Below are 27,591 nucleotides of genomic sequence, written 5' to 3' on the forward strand. Positions count from 1 at the left end.
CTTAGTTACACTGTGTTCTGCTTGTCAAATAAAGGAAATTCATTTAGTGGCAAAGCAGAGAAATACTTTTATTATTATTTTTTTGGATGAGGAAAACACATAAAGACATAGGGATATCAAAATTATAAATTCATTGCTACTTAAGTATATATGATTTACCAATGCTAAAATAATGAAGCAAGTAATTAATGTAATAACTGATGGCACATAGGAAGGTCCCAAAACAGAAAAATAGAACTAGCCATAGAATTTATGCCTTATTTAGCCCAAATAGATGAGCTAATTTGTTGTTAGTTATTAAATGTCAGCTCAACTACTTGGCATTTGTTGTTGTTGTTAAAGTTGTTTAGGTCTGTAATTGTTAATACACAAAAGTGAAATGAGTTTGAATTGGTGCTAAACAAAAGCAGCTGGGTATTAAAATGGAGAACAATTTTTTGGAACTTCATAATTCCAATACTTGTTTCACTTGGATTTTTAGCATACTGGATTTTGATGTCATTCAATGAAAGTTCATCTGTGAAGAAAGGTGGTGTCGGTCATTTCATATTCTTGATTTTCATCTGTTAGGAGATTATTTGGTGATCTTCCAAAATGTTGAGGGCTTTTGAAATGTAATTGATGGTTTTTATCTGCTGTAATAATGTGTGAATGTTTGCAGTATTTTTTTACTATATTGTATCATGGGACCTATTCTTGTATAATTTTCTAAAGGTCTTAATTTGATCTGAGGAATTTTAATAATTTTTATAATGAGAAACAAAATATATTTAAATTTCTTCTGTTTCTCAATCAGCTACTACTAAGACTGTAAAATATAGTAGTACATATCTTTTAAAAGTTTATATTCAGAAATAGATATTATTGGCACTTAGAATTTAAAAAGATATGCTCTCAATCCCTGAGTTTCTCATAACATATCAAGAGAGCAGATATTGTTGACTCCATTCTGCTGTGGGGTGTTTTGTATGTTGTGAATGTGTTGCTCTGATTGGTTGATAAATAAAATGCTGATTGGCCAGTAGCTAGGCAGGAAGTATAGACGGGATAAGCAGACAAGGAGAATTCTGGGAAGGGGAAGGCTGAGTCAGGAGATGCCAGCCTGCCGTCCGGGGAGCAGCATGTAATGGCACACAGGTAAAGCCACGGAACATGTGGCAACATACAGATTAACAGAAATGGGCTGAGTTTAAGTGTAAGAGCTAGTCAGTAGTTAGCCTGAGCTAATGGCTCAGCAGTTTTAACTAATATAAGCCTCTGTGTGTTTATTTGGGCCTGAGCAGCTGCAGGCCCAGGAAAGACTGGAAAAAACTCCAGCTACACCATTCTTCACCCTGAGAAGCTGAGGCCTACAGGGCAAAATGGCTTGTGCCAGCCCTTAGCCATCAGGTAGAAAAAAATGTGCTTTATTGTGCCTTCTCATCCCAACCTCCAGAGTCCCTGAGGATGGATGTAGTACCTGAGTTTTCATTCTGTATCAGCTTGATTGTTTTTGGTTTCCAGTGGTTTGCTTTTCCCAGCTTTGATTTCCTTCATTCATGTTAAGTGCTTCATTAATAAGTCAGACTGGAGGGAGACATTCACACAGCCCCTAAGTAAGCAGACCCTGGATTCTCCTGAAGAGGCTGAGAAGCCCTCTGGAAGCCCAGGAACTTTGTTAGTTCCTTTGTTAGTTTGGAGAGTTTCTAGGGAACCATGATGATTTCAAAACATTGAGTTCCAAGCATTCAAAGTCCTATAATCAATTTCAAGATCCTTGAATGAGAATACGACACTAGCCGGGTACTGCACCCAGGACTCGTATATGCAAGGCCTGCAGATGACCAACTTCTTAGAGTGTAGGGGACTCAATAGGTCTATTGCTCTCAAGTAACTCAGGAATTCACCTCTTGGAACAACCACAAAGACACTGGGCTCACTTGAGAGGAGAATCAGGTAACTGAGTTTACTATTTAAACCTAACAGGACGTTTCCAAGGCCACGCCTCGAAGCTGGCATACAGAGAGCTCTCCTGTGTCTATCTGGTATTGAGTATTGGTTAGAAGAGCTCTAAGGAGATTTTAAAACAGTATAAAAAAATGACACCCTTCTGTCTCTCACAGAAACTTCTTGAAGACAGATTAGTTTTATAGCCTACTAATATGAATATTTGTTGATAATCATTTAAGTGACTATTAATTTATTCACATTGCTATTTTCACATGTGAAGGTATTTTATGTGTGCCATTTCCTTGAATATTGCAATTTCCATGATGTCTGAGTCTGTGGATTAATTTCAGATACCCAGAGGCCACAGTGGATTGAGGTTCTGACCATGAGGAAAGTCATGAAGGCCCACACCTAGAACTCAGTAGGTGATTTCAGGGAAATAACCTTTGCTGTGCTTGTTAGCATTGGTTCTCTTTCAGGTGGGCATGGTGGGAAAATCTTTAAAATTTATCTGCATTTGACAGTTTCCATTTACTGTCAAAAGAATTAAGTTCTACCTTTTGATTGGTATGTCCATGCTAAGGATTGCATAAAATGAGTTCAGTTTAACATCCATGAGTAATCCGTATTCATTGCATGTGACAAGAGTTCCAAGCAGTCAGTGCTTGCCATTAGCTAAAATGATGGCAGGGCCCAGAAGACATGCATGTGTCTTCTGCTGTGGACATCTTATATTGTTATATTGTTCATATGTAGATGATTTCAGGCTGACCACTTGGTGTTCAATAACCAACTGCAGCTCTTCTCTACAGAAGACTAATTTCCTCCACTCTCAGCATTCCTTTGTTGCTGGTAGTTCTTTGTCCAGACTTGGGGTCCTGTGTGATTTTTTCCCCTTCCAATAACTTGACTATTGGCATCGTCCTTGCTCAGGTCTTGGTTATACACCTGTGCTGTTGAGACTTCATGGGTCTCACAACACACATCCTGTTCTGGCTCTTACAATCTTTCCAACCCTTTGAAGACGCTCCCTGCTCCTTAGGTGCAAGAGTTGTGTTGTAGATGACGGATCAGCTGGGGCTGTCACCACATGATGGCTTGTTCTCTGCATTTTGATCAGCTGTGGTTCTGTCTACTGCAAAGAGAAGCTTCTCTGACGAGGGATGAGAGCTACATTTGTCTGTGGGTCTAAGGACGCATATTTAGAATACAGCTCAGAATTATGCTCATATAGTAAAGTGGGGATTACAGCTTTGTTTTGATGTATATATTTGTCATCCAACATAGATATCTATCTGTCCTTTAAAGCAGATGAAGGTCTGCTCATCTGTAAAGTCTGCTTGTCTGGGTACTCCTAGAGGTGATTCTGACCAGCTCTTACACACTTTTATATACTAATATGCTGCCTGCCATTGAGCCCTATCTCTGATATTTAATATTTCTCAACTAAACTACGATTATTTTTGTTGTTGGTGGTGGTTGTTTGTGCTGAGAATTGGACCAAATTCCTCACATGTGGCCAGCAACTATTCTATCAAAAATTACATCTCTAGTGATTTATGTGAATACACATACATACACATACATCACACACACTCACATATACATGCACATACATCACACACACACACACACACACACACACATACACATGCATCACATACACACACACACACACACACACACACACACACAAATAAAATAATTTTAAAATAAAAAAATCATAGCCATGGCATTACTTCTTTCATATATTGAGCTGTTTAACATGTTTTGAATGCCTACATGCCAGGCACTGTGTTGAGACCTGGTGAAATGTCCCTGCTCCGTAGAGCCATTGGCATAATGGGTATTTTTATCCAGTTTTTCTTCATCTCTGCCTCATTTTAAGAATATTAAAGATTAAATGAATGTTTGCCCTTAAACATGTTAGCATTTCCCTTTATGATTTATTACCAAAAAGCCATAATAAAAGCTTCTAATTTTGAGAAGGAGGCATTCAGTTTACTTAGCTCTAGATTTTCATCTTGTCTTTGACCATTTACATCAAGCTGAAAAACATAGGCTGAAAAATAAATCACAAGAAATTATTTTTCCTTTCACAAGTGTTCTGTCAGAGAATAACAGAGTTTGTGGTTTCCAAGCCTCTCACTGGAAACGTGCACTTCTCAGTTCTGCTCAGAAACTTTTTCTGAAAATATGGCTAAGAATATACGACATGTCAGGGATGACTATGACCTTTTCAGTATCCCATGTTTTGATTAGCTGGCTATTCTACTCATATTCCACTTACAGACAAATTGTGAAAGACTTGAATGGCAAGTCAGAACTATATGGAATATTGAAAAGGTCACTGTGATTTAGCCTATAACCACAGAATTGAAAATACATGACAAGTCATTATCAGACTTAATTCTCACAACAAGGGCTGTGGTAAAGATGGGATATTATTCCAATTAAAATATTCTTGTCTCATACTAAAGGCTGAAATGGCAAAGCATAAATGCCCTCATGACTCCTTTTGTGTGATGACTTAATAAGTTAGAAAGAGATTATAATTGAATTAAGCAAGGCGAAAAGGAGGTAACAAGCCCTTTTGATTTGTGAGTCCATCGTAGAGGGAATAATGTAATGACTTTCCTGAAAACTCTAATTATACATAAGTAAAACAGATACAAAACCAATTCAACAGCCACCCCATGCTCTCTTTTTTTTATCTACAGCATAGCTGTCAGTCAGATGGGAACTCCATTTATTTCCATGGAAATGAAGGCAGCGAGTTCAATTTTGCCACCACCCGGGATGTAGATCTTTCTACAGAGGATATTCAAGAGCAGTGGTCAGAAGAATTTGAGAGCCAGCCCACAGGGTGAGTAATTGTTATCTCCCACGCTGTGTATACCACCTACCTTTACTCCAGTAGACACGTTTTAAATGCATATCGTCAAATAGCAAAAGCATGCTTAAATCAGCACTGATGATTTTTATCACAGACAAGCCAAAAGGGGGACACTTATCCTGAGTCTTTATTAAGTAACAAGGTACTTTTATGCATACTTAAAAAGTTGTGATTGCAAATACCTCATGACTTCATATATAGCTCATATTATTTAGCTTTTACTTGGAGAAAAATTTTTTCAATATTAGAAATCAAAGTATTTCCACCACAATTGTATTGAGATTTTCAGTTTTCCTCCTGGGGACTGAAACTTACAGATACTACTACCTGATTTTCATTGAAATGTGGTTTTGACCCATAAAAAGCTACTTAGGGGATATAATTTATCTTTGGAAGACACATAAAAGAGGTATTTGGGACTGGGGTTCAAGAAGCACTGAGGATGTTTGGCAGTTGGTGTTTTCTTGATGTTTTGTCTGATCTGCCTTATTCTGGGACCTTCCTGCCTAAGATCACTTACTAGGTGAGTGATGCTCTCAGTTTTTCTGAGGATACAGCTCAGTAAATAAAAATGTTTGTCATGAAAGTGTGAGGACCTGAGCCACCATGTAGAGTGAGCATCTGCACCCAGTGCTTCTGTGGGAGAATGAGAAAGCCCTAGGAGCTTGTCTGGCAAGTGGAGAGGAAACAGCAGAGGCCCTGTTTCAAACAAGATAGGTAAGGCCTGATGCCTGAGCTTGTCCTCTGACCTCTGTGTGTGACCATGGCACATCCATACCTCTGTTCACTCACACCCACACACACACATGCACATGCAGAGGGGCCCGACAGGGAGACAAACTTTGAGTTCAAAGTGATCAGGAGGCTGGGGAAGAAGGATCCTGAGTTCAAAGCCAATCTAGGCTTTGTAGCAAGATCCCATCTTAAGATAAAAAGCTCAACTGAAGAAAGTCCAGAGTCAGAGAGGCAAAGGATATTCAGAGGAAAGATGTTCTAGAGATTTCCCAGGACCCACCTGGACTTTCTTTTCATGTTAACTATGTGAGGAGCTGGTTATCTATAGCAGATTGACCTGTGGGCATGTCTGTGGGGGGATCATCTTGATTGTTGATAGATAGAGAAAATCTTAGACTAGTGTGGGTAGCAGCATTCCAGGCCAAGGTCCAGGGCAGTGTAAGAGCTGAGCAAGCTGTCTGTGAGGAAACAAGTAGGGTTGTGTGCATTTATTTGCCCTGCTCTTAACTGTGAAGTGATATGACTGGCTGTTTGAGTTCTGCCTTAACTCCCCTTTAATGACGGTCTGTAACCTAGAGTCATAAACCAGATAAACTTTATCTCCCCTGAGTTGCTTTTGATCAAGATATTTTAATCACAGCAACAGAAATAAATGAAAAATAATAGAACAGAAATTGACTTTATATTAAAAGATACCAAACCTACATTAGAACATGTAATAATCCAGAAACAAAGCTGATATATGTGTGTGTGTGTGTGTGTGTGTGTGTGTGTGTGTGTGTGTGTGTGTGTGTGTGTATGATTACAGATCAAGCATTTCACTCTAATAAAATACTAATGTTGTAAGAGTTTTTGGCTAAAACCAAAACATCATCATCACAAACAAAAAAGCTAAAAGGAGACTTATGAGGTTGACATTAAGTTTTGAAATGTGAAAGGATCATGAGAAGAGAACCCAGGCTTTTCTATATCTAGGGTGAAAATACTGGTTTAATGAACTTGCCAGATGTGGTTTTATTGGTCTATCAAGGAATGCTGATATAATTATTTTTATCAGAGCTTCAGGGGAAAAAAACTTTTAACAAAGTCAAATTGATGTATGGAGCATTTATATGTAGGGTGAGAAGTGACAAAAGCAGTAGGTTATGTCACTTGTCTGCAAGTTTATTGCTTGTTTGTCTCAGTCTTCTGGTAAACCACTACCATCCAGAAACACAATTTGCCGTTAGAAGGTCACCTTCTAAAGGTAGCAGGCAGATGGTAAGTCCTCCGTGTCACAGAGTGACCAACTGAATGGATTGTATTCTGAGAATTTGGAAAAAATTGTAATTAAATATTTAATATAGATATACATTCATACCTTTTACCTGTTTTCCTTCCATAAGAATTAGAGAGTAAAAGAATCTACTACCCTAGTAAATAGTATATTATAACTATTCTTGTACACATGGCCAGGGTGGAAAGAAAATGCCAGTCCCTGTGGCAATGGTTTTGGAAACTGTTTCCCCGGTTTCTCATGTTTTCCTACTGTTAGAATCAAAGCATTTGATCTCCTGTCAAAAGGCTGTGAGCATGTGCTTGCACATCACTGGTCTGTCCCAGCACTGATGGGCATTTTCTTTTAGGAGAATGTTAAAGCTTTAGTTTTGTTTGTTTGTTTGTTTGTTTCTAAAGAAGACACATCTATTACTTCAGGGGGGAGATGCTCCAATAGATACACTGATAATTTATGTGTGTCTTTCTGAACTTTACCTTAACCTTACAGACACATCATTTAATTAACAGCTACAGTGTCTCACCTAGCTAAGACTGTCTGTAGGTGGGAAAGAGCTTGGTAGAGTGACACATTGTTACAAAATGTAATTTTTATATATGCCTTGTAGCCTTGTGTGTTTGTACTATTTAATTATCTTTTGAAGACATATTTTGTCACCAGTATGTCCATGACACAGCAGAATCTACAAATTAATGACTATTAAAATTTTAATCAATATAGCATGCTCCATCTTCACTACCTGTCCCAAATCCTTACTCCAAGTCCTTGAAAATTACAGAAAATGAGAAAATGAATCTCTGATGAATGGTAAAACAAGAAGGTATCTCACTAGGTAGGCCAGAAATTTTGGAAGACTTGGGGGAGAGAGGCTGTGGGAATGGGCATGAACCTAGGATCTGAGAGGCGAGAGAAGGAGGCTACTATAGTCCAAAATGCTCATTGAGTAAGACACCATATATGGCATTTCAGCTTTGCTCCTGGTATGGGTACTGGGTTAGGGTGGGGTGCTGAGTCACTGCTGTAGGGACTATTGAATGACTTCAAATGCAAGCTCCTGTCTCCAGGAAGGAACAATGAAAGTGGACATCTGGAAATGAGCTTCAGAGCAGTGAATGTCCATGGTAGTCCTCAACCCTGGTGCCTTTACCTACAGGGCAGCTCCATGGCAATCCTCACCCGTGGCGCCTTACCTACCAGGCAGCTCCATGGCAATCCTCACCCATGGTGCCTTTACCTACAGGGCAGCTCCATGGCAATCCTCACCCCTGGTGCCTTTACCTACCAGGCAGCTCCATGGCAATCCTCACCCATGGTGCCTTTACCTACAGGGCAGCTCCATGGCAATCCTCACCCCTGGCACCTTTACCTACCAGGCAGCTCCATGGTAATCCTCACTTGTGGTGCCCTCCCTGGCGTTTTCACACTGACAAAGTACAGAAAGCAGTTTCAACAAATGATCGAGTTCAGTGATTGCCAACTGTGGCTCATGGCCCCTAGAAATTACTAGATATCTCCCAATTATAAATATATGCCTAATTCAAGGACAAATTACTAAACTGAATATTTTAATCTTGAGTCCTTGTGTCACATACAAGATGAAGGAATTCAGAGTTTGGGGAAATGGCTCACTTGATAGAGTTCTTGCCAATCATGCATGAATGCTGAAGGTTGATCCCCAATGCCCACGTTAAAAAGCCAGGCATGGTGCCGTGCCCTTGTGATCCCAGTGTTGGGGGGGAAGGGTTGGAGATAAGAGGATCCCTGGACCTTGCTGACCAGTTACCCTCACCCAGTCAGCAAGCTCCAGGTCTCAGTGAAAGACCCAGTCTCCTGAAAACAAAATGGATGGCTCCTGAGGAACAGCACTCAAGTTTGATCCAGCCTACACACACATGTGCACACACAGGTGCATGTGTGTACATGTGAACACAGGAGCATGCACACACATGGGAGTAATATGTCATATATACTGAAAATGGTATTTTTTTAACCTGAAAACATTAACATTTCGAATACAGTTTGATAACATGACTATTGAACAAAACAACAGTAGTCTCCCCAGCTCCAGGCCTATGAATTCCCTAGCCATGGATTTTAACCATGTTTACAGTGCCAGGCATTGTCTTTCATATGCAGCAGGCTTTAATCAGGATAGCTGCTGGTTACACCCGTGCACAGCGTTGCCACTCTGTGTGGTAGGATGGTAGTGTGGCACACAGGGTTGAGCGCTGGCTTAGAGCATTGATATCCCAGCACCATGAAAGTGAGCCAGCAGGTAGTGTGCTGGTCAGTTTGATTTCTCTGTATCCTGCAACCGAAGTGTGTGGTGTCATCAGCAGTCATCATACCACCCGGTTATGATAATCAACCAAGAGAAATCATAATACATGACACATAAATGCTCGAACATGGTAAAAATTAGTTGTTATTCACCCATACTTACTGTCAGTAATATATTGCCAAAATGATGCTCAAAAAATTATATTTGTATTATTTAATTAAATATGAAAGAAACACAAAGTTAAATAGACCAATAAATTAAGTCTTTCTCAAAATATACAAGTAAAATATGTCACTGAGAAAAAAATATTTAATAGGCTGATGAGATGGCTCAGTAAATAAAGAACATTCATGATACGTTCTGGACAACCAGTTACAAGCTGCTTAAGGGCATTGCTTCCCATCTTACCTTTCCTTTGGTCTACATCCTAATACTGCTTTCTTACCAATAGAATGGTTTTTATATTAAAAATTAAGAAACAGTAATTTTAAAATAGCTAAAATGTGTGCTAAAACTGTTCTACACATAAATTCTAAGGCAGTGCAGAAAACCTACAGAAAGATAAAACACGGATTTTTTCCTGCTAAATATCACTTCATTTGTAGTAGTTTTAGTAATAATGTGTTATATACCATATCAACCATAATTATTATTCTGGTGATTGTAGTAAAAAAAGAATAAAACATTCATTATAGTTTTAAAAAACCTTTTGAATTGCATTTATCCTACTTTAAAACAAAACAAACAAAATGGTGCTATGTTTACAGGAGAAAATGAAGCTAATTTACTGAGACTCTGGAATGTCTGAGTTAGTGTACGCTTTTCTCTAAGCAGACTCCAGTCTAGGCCATGTTATTGTTGTAGAAAACTCTGTGTCTTCTAACCATTGTGAAACCAGCATTCCAAATTAGTGCTATTCTGGTCAGATATGCTTAAACATGATGCATGTAATAAAAACGAGAAACAAAATTGAATATGAGCAAAACATGGGGAAGTGGTTGAAGAGGAGAATCTTTGAAATGCAGGGCATGCTGGGAAGCCTTCATCTGGGGCTCACCACTCACCTTCTCCTATGATGTAATGATAGAGGGGAAATCCATAAACGGCAGCGAAGGTGGGAATACTCACTGAAGCCTCAGTACACACCTTGCTAGACTTCAGAGGACCCCTGCTGGAGATAAACCTCATGAATATAAATTAATGTGGAAGGGTCTCCACCAGTGCCACATCCCTTATTAAATATCAGAGACTAGATCCCAAATAGGGGCCTTACCAATGAAATGAACTTTTTCAATCTCAGAAAATTCATATGAGGTTTAGAAAACACATAAATTTGGTGAATACAGACTCAGCCAGCCTTTGTTCTGTGACCAAGCACACACCTAATGTTTCTAAACTTCAGGTGCTTTAACTCATCCTGAAGAATATAATAAAACAAGTTTTCACACATAACATGAAATGTTCCATTCCTTTGGTGCCCTGTATGCCAGTATTGGTGGAGAAACAACTGGCTGACATGGTTAACTATTTATCAGCCTACAGTGAAGGCACTTGGTTTTCATTCTGAGTTTGAAACCGACTGATGCTATTTCTTTTCCTTTGGTTTCCTCTGAAAAGTCTGTTTGCTAAAGAAAACATGTGAAATAAAAATCCAAAGCCCCCTCATGTGGATCCCCGCTCCGCACTGTTAAAACCTTGGCAACGCTCATCAGCGGTTGTCCCCTCATGTGGATCCCCGCTCCAACGCTCATCAGCGGTTGTCCCCTCATGTCCTAAAAGGCACCGTGGGAATCATGTTCTCCCTGTTACATCTCAATTCAAATTTAAAAAAAAACATATTGATACATTATAGAAGACCTTTTAGTCAGTAACTATATTAATCATTTCAAAAAGATTATCTACCAATTTATTTAACCAAACCCCCTGCTGATAGTCAAGGAGTGCTGTAACAAACATTCTTATATTTATTTAAGTATTTATGGATGATAAATCCCTAAAATGGAAAAGGAAAATTAGAGATTTAGATATATATGAACACGTGTACATATATGTGTATTGTGTAATTTCAGTTGGCAAGCTTCCCTCAGAGACTATATCGTTCTGGAAATTACCGAGGTATGAGCTGATTAAAAGACAGTTAATCCTAACAAAGCATCCTAAATCAGCTGATAAGGCCACTAGCCTTCCTCCTAAGAAACCTCTTTACATTGCTTTTGCTCATTAGACTACATGTCTTTGTGACACACAAAAGATAGTCTTGTTTTAAAGCTATAAATTAAATATTATTGTGACCTTAGTGTTTCTGAAGAACAAAGTTGCCTTAGGCATTTTATTGATTTGAAACTTTTTTTCTTTCTGTCAGCATCACCTCTGACTATCCGTAATAAATAATAGATTCAAATGTATTTATAATAAATAAGATAGGGCTTTTTGTTTTTACAATTAGTCATAAAGGGGTAAATATAAATTGGTGTGTTGTAGAGAGCTCGCCCCTAGGCAGACGCTCCTTCAGCTGCAGTTCACAGGGAACAGAACTGCAGTTCTTCAGGGAGAACCATTTAAAGCACAGAGGATCAATACTCCTGTTGAGGGAACTTGCCATACCATCCAAGAAACTGCTAAAACTGTACAACCCCTCAGGTAGCCACTGCTGGACTCACAGATTTGGTTATAATTTCATTTCATGCAATTATTACAGTAAGAAAAAAATCAGGACTGTGTCACTTTTTAACTGGAAATGACCGCAGTTTGGTGACCACACCACTGGAGACCGAGTCCAGCGAGCAGACACTTTCTCCCAGAAGGCCTTGGTAGCACTATATTACACCATGAGCACTTTGCCTCTGAACATCTTTGAGCTGGTTTATACAAATTCATGGAAGAATGAATGTATGCTCTAACAGGCTCCTACTGAATTTTTAATAAATGCAGGCTAGTTTATTCAAAGCAATAAGACTTTTATAAAAGGTCTAATTTGTAAAACTTGAGAAAAGCACATTGCTTTCATCTTTCTGTTCAAAATAGGCTGAATTGTTTGTGCCATTTGATTATAAATATTTGACTATCAAAAGAGATTGATTTCACTTTAGTTATCTTACAACTAACTGTTTTAGTAAGAGAAATAAAAACTAATTTATGGTAAATTGGGAAAGATTGAGTTGAAAATAAAAATTGAAAGTACATATACAGTCTGAATTATTGTCTGTGGTTAAAGTTGTGAAAATAACTCATGTAGATTATTCTAGAAAAGTAATTAATTTACAACAAATAGCTAAGGAAAAGTAGCTACTGAACACATCTCTTACATTAATAGAAGAATCTTTTAGTCTAAGACAATTCCATCTTTTTCAATTCAACTTTTCACTTAAAACTACTCTAAAGAAGACAGTATATTTAAAGAGTTGTCATCTGCATCATTTATAACTTAAACTCGCTGTGTGGATCAGCAGGCTGAGTGGTTTAATTGGGATAAATGGAGCAAGTAAAAGACCAATGAACCAGTGTGGAGTCTTCATGTATACATCACAAGCGGCTCCTGGTTAGTTTACAAGTGAATCATTATTGTGAAGAACTATTTCAAAAAGTTACTTGTGTTCCTTGAATGGTTGACATAACCTTTTAACACATGCAGAGAGAGAGAGAGAGAGAGAGAGAGAGAGAGAGAGAGAGGTGGTTCCTAAGATTTAAGTCTGTTATAAAATAGAATGGGGCCAGAAAGATGGCTCAGCATCATTTGCTGCCCAGGCTGGCCACCTGAGTTTGATCACCAGAGAGTTCACATGATAGCTATCTTTTGACCTCCACACATGTACTATGACATGCATGTGCACACAATTGATCAATAAATAAGCCCGAAGAGTTACATGACACATCCTGGCACAGTTGGAAGTATAACTATAGAGATAACCACAAACTGAGAACCAGGCAGTTAGCCTGAAGCAAACTGCTTAACATGTATACCCTACTTCTCAATTTTTAGACAAGTTATTATGTGAATAATAAAAGGCCAAAAAATAAGTACTAGAGAAATGAGTATCTAAATAACTCGATGAATATTTAAAATCATCCACAAATTTAAGAGATTAAGCTTCTCATAAAATAAGCCATAAAGTCTATAAAGTTACATGTATAATTATGCATAACTTTCTATTGTTGTTTGATTTTTTTTAATACAAGTCTCACTATATAGCCAGGACTGGCTTAGAATTCACTATGTAGCCCAGGCTGACCTCACACTCATAGTCATCCTACCTTAGACTCCCAAGTTCTGGGATTTCAAGCATGTGTCCTTTGCCAAGTGATGTAATACACGTTTTAATAATTCAGATATTACTTTCAAAGTCTGTTGCCAGTGTGTGGTTCTGTAGTTGTATACTATGCTTGTTTGATGTTAGTGAAATCATTTCTCTGAGTAGTCTTTGCTTTGGAAACAGTGAAGCAGTCAATTATACTTGAGGAACTTTGTGAAGGGAATTAAGCTATCATGGTCTTTTTAACTAGGATTCGTCAACATTTTATCTGAAACAGCTATCATTCTATGGATTTCCAGCAGTTTGTTTACTTTATAAAATTTAATGAAACTGATGTCCCTCTGTGGAGAGGTGAGGTTGCTGCTTAGAGATGGTTTTCAACATCTCATAAGTGTTGGTAGGAGAAATTATGGTAGATAATCATTATAATTTCCTAGAAGGGAACATGTCATACCTTAGGATAAGCAGTTAGTACTCAACAACTAGTAAGCTTTGCTTTTTGATTTACTTTTAATCTGTCTCCTTTTAATAATATAATCAGTTTAGTTTTGACAGAGATAGACATTTGAACTAATAGCACCAGAACCCCAATGAAACTCACATGTAGAGTAGAGTACTATGTGACTAAGTGATATTTTAGTCATTTTGGAACAGAATTGTTAATGGTGCTAGAATAGCTTGTTATCTATATATGAAAAGTTAAGTTGGATCTCAACTTTATTCCTCACCTTAAAATCGATTTCAAATAAATTAAATTTATGTAAATGTGAAAAGTATAATTTTAAACTTTAAAAAGAAAGTATAAGGGAATATCACTAAACCTCAGGGCAAGGATTTATTAAATAGAACAGAAGATACAGCTGAGATAAAAGATGAATTCTGCTATTAAAACTTTTTCACATGAGCATATGTATGTGGTGTCTGTTCATGCTTATGTGTGGGGACACGTGTGTAACACATATGTGTGGAAGCCAGAGGCTGACTTCAGGTTGCTCTCCACTTTATTTGCTGGATCAGAATTTCTTACTAAACCTAAAAATATCTGGTTAGCAAATCCATCTAGCCAGCTTGCCCTTGGGAGCCCCTCTCTGAACCTCCCAAGCACTACAGATGAGCATCCACACCTCCAAGCTTTTATATGGGTAGTGGTCCTCCTGCATCTGAACTCTGGTCTTCATGATAATGTGGATAGTGGGTCCTCTTGCATCTGAACTCTGGTCTTCATGATTATGTGGGTAGTAGGTCCTCTTGCATCTGAACTCTGGTCTTCATGCTTATGTTCCAGTTGCTTTATCCTTCAAGCCATCTCCCAGCCCTGTCTATTAAAACTTTTAATAAGCAAGATTACATAAACAAAATGAAAAATAAAATACATATACCCAAGAAAAATTACAGTCTAGAAAAAACTAAAGATTTCAGATCACAAGGAAGTGAGAGAAGAGTGAGACTGTAATGGAAAATAGACAGAGGAGAGGAACAACTCCGAGAACATAACTTCAGCTGGCCAATCATAAACATGATAGGATGTCCAAACTCATTAGTAGTCATGGACATGCAAAAGTCAGATAAAAATCTCCCTCCCATCTACCAGGCTAAAATTTAAAAGCTTAACAAAACCCAATGATGGCACAAGCTTGTTTAGAAACAGGAATCTTACATCTTCCTGATAGCAACATAACTTTATCCAACTAGTTTGAAGATTGGTGAAGTATTATCCATTCTACTTCCATACACACACACACACACACACACACACACACACACACACACACACACACACCTTCTCACATTTTTTCTCAGCTGAAAGTTTTGTGGAAGCTCAGAACACAGACAATTATCTGAGTTGCTGTTTTCTCAGTTATCTTAAGGTGTACAAAGGTTATGCCACTGCACGTGCAAAAAAGCAAATACCAATGCACTATTGCAATGTATACCAGATAGGACTGGAGCCCATGTCTCTCATAGACATTACTAAAGGAAGGCTGCTAGGGGAGGTCTGTCCATGTGTGTGAACATTTAATACAGGACCTTCCACACAGTATCTCTAGTAATAACCAGAAAAGTGGAAATGGCCTAAATGTCTATGATAAGTTTTTGGTCATTGTCCTAAAAAGTCTCTTGACTTCTGTTATAGCTGGAAATATATTGTGAGGTTTCTGCTTCAGGCACTCCTCAGACAGACTTGCAAGGAGGAGAAGATCAGGGAAGAGGTGTTTGGAAGCAAAGAGGTACAAATGCTATATTGGCCCACTCATTTAATCCTGTAAATCTTGAAGATATTGAAGCCTTCATCCAGAGCCAAGGTTGATGGAAAAGCTAATGCCCAGGTGGTCATGCAGGGGTGGGTCTAAATGGGCAGGGGTGGGTCTAAAGTGATGATCTTTTGGCAGAAAACTGAACCCCGAGTCTTCAAACTTAAAAGTGGTTCTCAAATCAGTCATTGTAGTACCAGGCTTTAAGATAGACATAGGGAGTTTGTGAATAAAGGAATAGATCGCCAATCTGAAGACAGGAATGAGGGAGGCCATGGTTAGGAGAGACCGAAGGAAGTATAAATTGTCTTGCATGATGGGGCAAAGGCAAGGCTATCAAAGGCGAGGAAAGTGAAGATGGTCCAAGCAAGCATATACTTTTTTAATATTGAATTCTTTAATGTCTCCATCATTACTGAGCTTATGCTGGACATTGGCCCTGAGCTAGATATAAGAACATAGAAGTAAGGCAGCTGCCTAGGAGTTAGCATGTCAGGGATGAAGAGGAACATATAAACAAAATGTACATGATATCACAAAAGACCAAATATGAGATGTGGTAAGGCTGTCTACGGGAAGCTATCTAGACAAAATGAGTGAGTCTAGGAAATGCTATGTAGAGGACACGTTAGGGAATGACTGTTTGTTCCTCAGATAGTAAAGGCACGGAGGCCTGACAGAAGTTACTGTAGCAACTTTAAATTCCTGTTATATAGCCAGGGCATTTGGCACAAGACAGGAAGAAACATGTAACATCCACAGAGATAAGGTCAGAAATGTGTTCTTGGGTCAGACCAATCATGACCTCATATTCTGCATTAAGGAGTTTGAAGTTTGTCCAGACAGCCATAGGAAGCCATTGGAAAAAAAACAGAGACATAATCACATTTTCATATTTGAAAAAAATCACCCTGGGTGTTTATGGAATAGTATCTGAACTTCTGTTTCTGAACCCTCTATTCCGATGAGTTATTCAAATGTATTTTCTACTCTTCATAGCACACACCCTTATGAAGATCTGGTGATATCTGTACTGTTGATAGTGTCAGGGTTATACCCAGTTCTCAGCCTATATTCTTAGGATTGATCAACTCCTAATCTAATCTATTACTAAAGAAAGAGATAAACTCTAGGGTCCAACTACATGTACTGAATATAGTGTCTGTCTTTTGTTGGCTGTCCTTAACATCTGTATATCTTAGTTTTCATTTAAAATCAGGATGTCCTTGCTGTTTTACAGAGTTCTGTGAAGATGATATTAGGTTAGTGTGTGAAGTCCCTAGGAAGGGTCTAGCACATTAGTTGGCACTCAATAGAAGTCAACTATATTAATGCTCTTCTGCACTCCAAGAACCTGCTTGGCAAGACCCAGTGTACACCTCAGCTCCTTACGGAAAACTCACTGGACTTTTCCAGGCACATATGGCTTTTCATTCAAATACACATATGTAATAATTACATATAATGCATATATAATATATTCTTAATATACAGACTGTAGTCAGAAGTTTTCCTGTTTCCTGCCTGGTTCCGCAGCCACTTGGACCCAAGTTAACACACAGAGGCTTATATTACTTACAAACTGTATGGCCTAATGGCTCAGGCTTCTTGCTAGCTAGCTCTTACAACTTAACTCAGCCTATTTCTATTAATCTATGCATTGCCACGTGGCTTTGTGACTCACCGGTACTTGCACAATTTACTTCTCCTGGCAGCAGCTCACAGAGTCTGTGCCACTCTCCTTTCTTCTCCTCTCTCCAGGTAGAATGTCCCGCCTAACCTTATTCTGCCTCACCATTGGCCAAACAGCCTTATTTATCAACCAATCAGAGCAACACATATTCACAGTGTACAGACATCCCACAGCAACAGACACCATACAAGCATTTGTGATACAGTTTAAGGGTGAACTATCTTCCCTGGTTGGCTCTTGCCTCAGTGTTAATTTGATTCTATAACTTAAAAGTAAGAATTTTAAGAATAAAGACCTTCTGTGGGAGATGGGTGGTCAATTGGAGCAGAAGGAAGAAGGTGGTTTTGATCATTATGCATTATATCCATATATGATTTTTTCAAACCATTAAGAAAGAATAACTACTTTCTTGTACTAGAATATGGTTGTAGTCACAGAAGAGGCAAAAGCAAACACTAACGTTGGTAAGTAGAAGTGTGACTGAGCAGTACGGGTTTCAGGGTTATCCATTGCCCAGAATCGGCAGTACCGTGTCTTTACCCAGAATTACCCATCACCGAATAAAAAAATTCCATATGAAGTTGGATTTGGTGTTACCACTATAATGATTCTTCTTCTTTTTTTATTTAGATGGGACATCTTAGGAGCTGTTATTGGTACAGAATGTGGAACCATAGAATCGGGTCTGTCACTGGTATTTCTCAAAGATGGAGAGAGGAAGCTATGCACTCCCTACATGGATACAACCGGTTATGGGAACCTGAGGTTCTATTTCGTTATGGGTAGGTACAGACCACTGCTTTTTCCTACAGAAATAATATTGCTTATTATTTACCATATATCATGAAAATTAGTGGAATCTGAGCTCTCCTGACAAAATAAAGACCTGTGGTACCCACCCTTGCCTCAATACTTACTCTAAAATAGTTTGTGTATTTAAATATCTAGACTTCATTTCCTTTAAATAATAATCAAACTGTCTCTCACTTTATTAAAAGTAATTTCTAGAAAATATTAGTAAACAAAGTTGTAATAAATAATTAATATGCCAATCTAGTTTGTTTGTCTATCTTTACCCTCCTGATAAAATGTATTTGAAATTAGAATTTCAATAGTAAATCAACCCGTCTTGTTGGTGCCATCTTGTAAAGAAAGGCATTCATGACATACCATGACTAAGGACAAGATGCCATGCCTTCCTCTCACCTCCCTTCCTTGCTCTCAGTGACAATGGTGCATGCAATAACAATTAGTGAAAAAAGAGACCATGAATTTGAAGGAGAGTGGAGAGGGGTATGTGGGAAGGTTTGGAGGAAGGAGTTGGATTGAAGAAATGTCTTAATTATAATCTCAAAAATAAAGATTCATTTTTTAAAAGAGACAATGGTAAGGAAGCAAAGGACAAAGTGGCCCTTTGTCCATAGCCAGAGACCTCACCACTCATCAAGGAGAGCCGTTTATTTCCATGGGTATCTTTTATTACCCAACTCTGCTGTTCTGGGAAGCAGAGGAGGAAATGGTGTATAGTACTCCATCATGTTTTATAATACTCTCTAATTCCCAATAAGTTGAAAAACACATAGAAAGTATTCATAAAACATGCTCATTATAGGTTATAGGTAGAGCAAATAAATAAAGTTGGAAAAATAAGTATAGGTAAATTAGGGGCTTGAAATTTGTGGCACCTGGTTTTAAAGAAGGCAGGTATGCAGAAGAATTTAGTATTAGCCATGTTAAGGCTGGGATTTCTAGAATACCACAAAGATAGAAATTCTGTCCACAGTTTTGAGCACATTTGAAATCATTCATATACTACTCCTCAACGAATGAGCACTGAATAAAGGAAATGGACTTTGGGCTGAACTTTGAATGTTGAACTTATTTCCCCAGAGCTGCTAATAACCCAAGACATGAAAAACATAAGGAAAATTTTCCCAGTGGAGGGAGAAGGAACTAGAGACTGTAGAAGAGAATAGAGAGAAGAAAGGAGGCAGGGGGAAGAGGGGAGGGACTCCCATGGGATAACAGGGGATCTGCTGTATAGAAAATGCCATGGAGGGAGACGTCAACCAGGCTAAAGGCTGAGAAGCCATGGTGGCTTTTGGGAGGGCATGCCCATGTAGTGACAAGAATGCCATCATGCTAGAATTAATTAGGAAGGTGCATGTCACTGAAACAGGACCACGCCTGCAAGAATTTCATCAGAGATAAGCAAAACTGGAGTCAAGATCTTGAGGAAGCAGACTCAAGAGAAGCTGGTTTTCAGAAAAAGATAAAGCAGGACAAGATGGGAGACAGTAGGGCGAGTCAGAGATGGAGAGGAGAAAGCTAGACCCGTAAAAAGATTCCCCAAATGTGGTAGCTGGGAAGAAAACAAAAGCAATGTGAGAGGGGACCTAGGATGAGTTTATAAGTAACCTCTCACTTGGTGTGTGCTCTGGAAAATGAATGGCTAGTTTTTATCAGTTCTAGATCTCATTTCCTCTCAAGCAGTTTATGATATGTTCAATCCTTGGTTCATATCAGTTTTTATGATTATAACTTATGTAAAACTTGTACAACTTTCAAAATTCAGTTAAAACCCCCTTTCCCTTATTTATCTGTTCACTTATTCAGCAAACATTATTGAGGATTAGAATCCAGTACAGTGGTTTAGAAATGAACTTCAGTGACCAAGACAAAATAACCTAATAAATACCATTCATTTTACTATCTTTTTATTGTTTCTCTAAAAATGTTTATTGCACATTTAGTTTGTTCTCAGATTTTTTTAGTTCACACCGTCTTTTTCTTCTGGATTTTTTACTACAATATATCACCACAATGCAATTAGGGCTAATTATCATTTTTATGAGGAGTCTTCCCATATGCTGTGATCTCTGTGGATGTGAGAAACCACAGGTCCTAAAGTGCCTTTTCTATATGCTGTTTTCTTCTATACATACATACCTATGATGAAGTCTGAGAAGTAAACTATAAAATGGGCATAGTAAAAGACTAACCAGAAGAACTAAGGGTAAAATAAAACACAGGTTGAGGAGATCGCTCAGAGGGTCAAGTGCTTGCCTTGAAAGCGTGAGAATTTGAGTTTGGATCGTAAAAAGCCAAGGGCAGCAGTGAGCTCGTGTAATCCAGCACTGTCGACAGAGATGAAGGATCTAGCTAATTGGCAAGTTCCAGCCTTAGCCAGAGACCCTGCCTTAAAAAAAAAGGTTAAGAGCAATAGACAAAGATGCCCAAGATTGATTTTTGGTCATGGAAACATGAATGTTTGTGCACACACACACACACTCCTCCACGCATTCACATACAAGTATAATAACTGTTTTAAAAGTGAAGTATCTGATGAATATTAGTAATTTCATGTCATGCTTGACTCTAGGTAATGCACACAAACTACTGTATATTTGTCTTGTTTTTTTCTCACTAAATAATAAACTGAAGTCAAGATATATTTCCCCTCCTAGTCTAGTACCCTGAAAATAGTAAAATTCAGCAAAATCACTTTCCTCACACAGTAAGTGTCTATAAAGCTATTTAAAGCACTATTTGGGTATTCTGAAACTGACCATCCATCCAGCTTTTATTGAAATCTTTCTGTACTTTAATTGCTCTACAAGATGCCTCCTGAGCCCTTCTTTCCACCATGCATCAAAGCTTCATAAGCTAAGCAAGATTCCATTTCTTCCTGGAGGAGTTGCTGTCACTGAACTTCACGGGACTGACAGATTGCCCTCAGAGGGGTCTCTCAGATAGACTCTGTCATCATCTTAACATCTTGGCTTCTCTCAGATTTCCTTTTCCATTCTGTTCTCTGTGAGCATCCCACGTGTGTTTCTTCTTAGAACAGCAGCTACTATTCACTACTGTCCTTAAAAGAGCAGAGAAGATGCTGGGAACAGTTAATGAAGTTGCCGAGAATTGGTCATTTGAGCTTGTGCCTTTAGATGTGGTACACTAAAATCACACAATGTGACTTTTTACATTTTCAGTTCCTTCTTTGTTATTTTTAAATGTGTACCCAATGGTTGATAGAAAAAAATGTTTTTCTAAAGGAGAATTTTTTTTCATATGGATCTTTTCCTCAGGCACCAGCATTTACAATAACTTTAATAACTGCTTTATTACACTGACATAATGAAATGCTAAAATAAATGATACCAGTATCAAAATCATAATATTATCTATAGGTCCTGAATAATAAACATCTGTTGGAAAGAAGTCCACATTATCACTATATATACCTTCCCGATCAGTTCAGATTACATAACTCAGTATATATTAATTATGTGCTAATTTTAAAAGGCACATTGCATGTAGCATGCCAAATTCCAAGGCTTTACAAATACGAGCATCCACAGTTTCCCTGTGTGATGTTAATGCAGGGTTGAAGTCAAAGAGAATGACATCAGATACAGATTCACATGGAGGCTATTGTAGAACCTCTCCCCGACTCGGTCCCATCAGCAAAGTGATAAATGTATTTAATCCTTCAAAACTGCTGTTATGAATTGGAAACACATAATACTTGTATTTAATTTTTCCTGATATATAACATGTAGTAAATACTGAATTAAAAGTAGGTATTATTGCTCTTATTCATACACTAGTTGTCTAGTTAAAGACAAAACCAGTTCAGATAGTAAACTCAATACTCTATGAAACTAAAAAGTTACAAATTGGGAAGAAAATTAGTTACCAGACAAATTTCTTTCTTCACTAGTAGCTGAAGTGTAACTTCAGTGTCTAAAGCTAGAATATATGGTGCACTCCCTAAAACCGTTCAGCCATGTGGACACAGATTTCCTACAGCACCATCGATAACTCACTGGAATCCCATATGCCCAGAACTACTCTAGGGACACAGCAGAAGGACAAGGGCATATGGTAAACCTCCTCTTCCCTGGCTTAGCTATGCACTCCAGCAGCAAGCTCATTTGTAGAAGCTTCCAGTCCTCTACTGTTTGTCTTATGACACTAACTTCTCAGTTAACAAACCAGCTTCTTGGGTTGCTTCTACCAATGTTGCTCAAGCGTGTCAAATAGCTTATAGAATGAACTTAGGAGACAGGATTTGTACAGTACAATTCTAGTTGATCACTTCTAAAGCCAAATGTGCCTGTTAAGGTATTTGTTTGGGATATTGAAAATGGTTGCACTTAGATGAAAGAACAATGTTTCATAAATGATACAGCTTCCTCATCGGGATGGACTCTGCATGTGGCCTTTATGGGGTGACTATAGACAAGTGCTGATATTTGTAGATTCAGATAACCAATTTCCTTAAGGGCCCCAAAAGTGTGACTTGGAGACTCAGAAAAGGCCTATGGGCCAGTCACAGTTCTCATTAACAAACAGGCTATGAAAATGTAATGGCTGATGTGATGAATTTCAGAAATGCTTCTGCATGCCTTTACTCTTATGTGGCTATGCTGTTATGAATGGCAGTGTATGGGGCTTCTAGTTCTCCATATCTGCTTTTAAAACCAGGTGAGACAGACAGTTGATAGAAGCCAGAAAGACCAAGGATTATTAATAATGTGTAATAGAGGAGAAAAGACAGAACATGTACTCAGACTATGCTATCATCAGGAGCCTCTCACCTGCCTTTCCGTTCTAATGGTACATCACTTTGTGTGACCATAAAGTAGAATGATAGAGAGCAAACTATACTATATACCTTTCACTAACCAAATGAAGTGCCAAATATAAATGTAAAAGGTAAAAAAAATACATACTTAGAATACAAACATATCTGCTAAAATACCATCCATGTTCATTGAAACATCTTCATAACACCATTTCAGAAATATTTGATACAGGGAGTCACCAAACTTATTTTCATATAAATGGACTTAAAGGCAAAAATCACTTAATCATCTCAAAAATAAAGAAAAGGCCCTTGACAAAATGGAACATGATTTCATGATAAAAGTCCTAGAGAGTAGGACTAGAGAAAACATACCAGAGCATAATAAAGGCCATGTATGACGGACCCACATCAACATCTTCCCAAATGGAGAAAAACTTGAAGTCTTCATTAAAATCCAGAAGAGGACAGGGCTGTCCAGCATCCCCGCTGTGCTTCAGGGTAGCACTCAGACGCCGACTGCAGCTGAAGGGGAGAGAAGGAAACTAGGGCACAAATAGGGAAGGGAGAGGCCAAATTATTTCTATTTACAGATAATATGATAAATGCCCTCAAATTTCTACCAGAAAACCATAAACAATCAACAATTTCAGGAAAGTGACAGGGTACAAAATCAACTTACAAAATCAGTTGATTTTCTGTACACCAACTACAAACACACTGAGAAAAGATCATGGACACACTCACAGTAGCCTCAAGGACAGTAAGTCATAGAATAAACGTTACCAAGGAGGTGAAAGACCTCTGCAATGAAAACTTCAAATCTGTGAAGAAGAGGTTGAGGAAGACATTAGAAAGTGAAAAGACTTCCATGCTCATGTGTTGGTAGAATTAATATTACAAAACTATCATTCTATCAAAAGCCATTTAGAGATTCAATGCAATCCAAATCAAAATGCCCAGAGCATTCTTCACAGAAATAGAAAAAAAATCCTAGAATTTGTTTGGAACCACAAAATAAACCTCATAGTCAGTACAATCTTGAGCAAAAAGAACAATGCTAGGACGATTACCATTCCAAATTTCAAGATGTATTATAGAGCCATAATAATAAAGTAGTGTGGTAATGGCATACAACAGACTTGTAGACAAGCAGAACAAAATAGAAGACCCATACACAAGCATACGTCACTACAGCCATTTAAAGGTCATGATGAGCAGGTTCTCCAGGTACTGGGGAGGTGGGCAGGCCCAGGCATGATGTTTGTAATCCCAGCACTGTGGAGTTAAGAGACTGACAGAGCCTTGAGACTTGCAAGTCAGCCAGCTTAGTGAAAGACCAGCAGAAGGTGATACATAAAGTTGTCCTCTGGCCTGCGCACATAAGAACAACAACACTTACACGTACCCACACACCAAAAGGGCACACGTGTACATATGTGCCATGTGTGTGTATGAGCACACACACGCACACACAAATCTTAACTGGGTTGAATCATAGCCATGTAGTACTACTCAACACACACTGTTATTTGAGTAATTCCATTAAACAAAGAGTAATATTGGCCTTTCCATGTCAAGTCCTTGATCTGGAACATGGCTCTCTGAGCTATCTTCATCAATTAATTCCTTGGGTCCCATTGTCTTTGTGTAAAAGTATCCTTAAGTGACATGTAATACTTTGTTTCTTGCTCTGATTTATAACACCATGTTTGTTATTTTGGATGCAAATTGGTTCTAACCCTGAAATTTTTTTTTGATGCAGGAGGAGTCTGTGACCCTGGAGACTCTCATGAAAATGACATTATTTTATATGCAAAGATTGAAGGAAGAAAAGAGCACTTCACATTGGATACCCTTTCCTATTCCTCCTATAAGGTACAGATGAGGACCTTGTGCCAGATGACCCTCCTCATAACTCTCAGGCTGAAGCCACATCCACAAAGAACATGCCAGGCACAGAGGACTCGTCTCTTTGCTTGCCACCCCAGGAAATTACTAGATCTTTTTTAAGTGACTTGGGAATTTTAAGATTCATTTTTATTTTTGATACAAATGAAAACTCAGATTTTTTTTCAGGAAGAACAAAACACAGAAACAATAACGCAAAACCCAAACCTCTGACTGACAGTTATTCCTGTCCCTGAGAAAGCTTTAAAAGTGACTCTCATTATGCGGCTTCACAACCTTGCTTTTAGACATAATGAGTAGAGTCCTGCATTGGAAATTTCCAGACAGAAGGCATCGCAGGAGTTCAGATGACTGTTACCCTTACATTTTTTCTTTGCTAATTAGAGCTACAGGATTGCCCTTTTCCCTTTACTCTCTGGATATAGGACAGGCATTATTTCTGGTTATTTACAAACATCTTGAAAATTATGTGAGATGCTTGTCATGGGTGTGAATTTTTTTCATTATATCAATATGTGCTGGTCTCACACCACACTCATTAATAGTTTTCTCTCCACATTGATAGCACTGTGGGTACATTACAGAACTTGAGGGCTAGGGAGAAGCCTCCATTGGTAAAGTGCTTGCTCTATAAGCAGTAGTACCTAAGTTCGGACCCCAGAACCCAAGTGAAAAGTTGGGCATAGTGATGCATACCTGCAGTCCAAATGCTGGTGAGGTGGAAACAGGATTTCTGGAGCTTGGCTAGCCAGTCTAGCTAAATTGGCAAACTCCAGGTTCAGTGAGAGATATTGTCCCCAAGGGGGGAAAAGTGAGGAGCAATTGTTGAGGAAATCACCTGACTTGAACCCTGGCCTCATGTACAAATTTGTACACTCACCCATATAAACACATACACACAAAATAAACACATAAACAACATAGGGAGCAATCAGAGAAAAATATTCAACAAGTTCAACATTCAGTTGTAAACCAATTGATTGTACTTGGAGTATCGTTGTGAACTACTTTTCTAGCAATTACTTGGTGGATTCTTCACGCCATACACATAGACATAAATTATTACATATTGATCTATTGTCTATGGCTGTTTCTGTTTTGAGTCTTATTTTCAAAATTCCTAGCTGAGAAAAACATTTATATTATACAAAACTGCTTTTGAAAGCACTAACAAAGCTGGACGGTGGTGGTGCATGCCTTTAATCCCAGCACTCGAGAGGCAGAGCCAGGCGAATCTCTGTGAGTTCTAGGTCAGCCTGGGCTACCAAGTGAGTTCCAAGAAAAGGTGCAAAGCTGCACAGAAAAACCCTGTCTCGAAAAAAAAAAAGAAAAGAAAAGAAAAAAAGAAAGCACTAACAATAAAGTCAAATAATTATTCAACTGCCTTAGTCCTGTGCTAAGGTAGACCAAGTGGATACACATTGTTCATATTCTGATCCCGCCCCTTGGCGCCTCCCTGCCTGTAAAAGGAAAAACTCTGCCCCTTCCTCTCCCCTCTTCTGCTTTTCCCACAAGGTTCACACCTCTTGCCTTTCTCCCTCTCTCTATCTCTCTATTTCCCACCAAATAAAACTCTTTACTGAGTGCTGTCTGCATGGCATCTCTGTCTCTCACCCGCCATGGGGCACCTTGGCTCTACCCACCAGGACCTCCCGCATACAATATCATAACACACATACTTGATCAGTCACACACATGGAGCCCCACTGTTCACACAGGAGGAATTTTAAGTGATTGAAATGAGTTGCCCTTGAAGATAGAATCTTCCACATGAAATAACAAATTTATCACAACAGTCATTGACTAAAGCTCAGTGAATTGCAGTTACGGATTCAGTGATTGCTACATAGAATCTAAGAGAATTCACATCGACTAAACAGGAAGGATTGTAAATAATTTGAGTTTCCTTTTTCTGGAAGGTTCCATCTTTGCTTTCTGTCGTCATCAACCCTGAAATTCAGACACCTGCTACCAAATTTTGTCTCAGGCAAAAGAACCACCAAGGGCATAATCGGAATGTCTGGGCTGTAGACTTCTTCCATGTGCTTCCTGTTCTGCCTTCTACAATGTCTCACATGATACAGTTTTCTATTAATCTGGGGTGTGGAACGCATCAGCCTGGAAACAGGTAGGAAGCACACTTAGTCCTAGTCCGGTGGGAAATGAGCATGTGTGCACTTGGCCATTGAATTAGAGAGAATTTGTCAGTAGATTTCTGTATGGGTTTTTAATGCAATGTGGATTAACAAAATACAGATGCCTCCTCCTCACTAAAAAAGTGATTTGATTAATAAACAGGAGGGATGGGACTGGGCAGATTTTTTTGGTGAAAATAGCTTCATTCTGAGAGCTTGATATAAGTATCAGACTGACGAGAGAAAAAAGGTAACTGAAGACAAGCTCGACCTCTTGGTGGCTAGTGACCCCAAATAATAGGTGTGGAAGTCAATTAGCACTTCAAGGGCTGTGACTTAGCCGGTTCACTTGCGTAAGTGTTGCTCAGATCCTCTGTAAGAATTTTTCTGGTCTCACATGCACAGGATGAAGTGGCAGTGTGTGAGACATGGTAATTGCCTTGCTATCTATCAAGTTCAACACACAAACCCAGGTCACTGTGTGTTGTCCTTCCAACATCGCTCTTATGGCAGCAGCCCACCTGCTTGCCCTTCGAAGGCTGGTCAGACTCTAGCGAGAGACACAGCAGTCCCGTACTCGTCGACTTATTTAAGGTGCTTAGCTAGAAATAAAAGGAATCATTTGAGATCTCCTTATCCCCTT

The 27,591-nt window shown here is 38.6% G+C and overlaps 1 protein-coding gene across 5 annotated transcripts in view; it reads left to right on the forward strand.

Moving 5' to 3' along the window:
- Reln (reelin) overlaps nucleotides 1–27,591 on the forward strand; it is a 460,226-nt gene that overhangs the window by 283,876 nt on the left and 148,759 nt on the right. For all 5 annotated transcript variants that reach the window (XM_052719248.1, XM_052719250.1, XM_052719251.1 and 2 more), the window contains exons 11-14: nucleotides 4,650–4,795; nucleotides 17,943–18,094; nucleotides 24,668–24,780; nucleotides 26,733–26,941. In XM_052719248.1, coding sequence (XP_052575208.1) covers nucleotides 4,650–4,795; nucleotides 17,943–18,094; nucleotides 24,668–24,780; nucleotides 26,733–26,941 — 620 coding nt within the window. The remainder of the gene's footprint in view (nucleotides 1–4,649; nucleotides 4,796–17,942; nucleotides 18,095–24,667; nucleotides 24,781–26,732; nucleotides 26,942–27,591) is intronic.

This window comes from Peromyscus californicus, unplaced genomic scaffold (assembly GCF_007827085.1).
Source record: "Peromyscus californicus insignis strain IS unplaced genomic scaffold, ASM782708v3 Scaffold_6__1_contigs__length_162567912, whole genome shotgun sequence".
Lineage (NCBI taxonomy): Eukaryota > Metazoa > Chordata > Mammalia > Rodentia > Cricetidae > Peromyscus > Peromyscus californicus.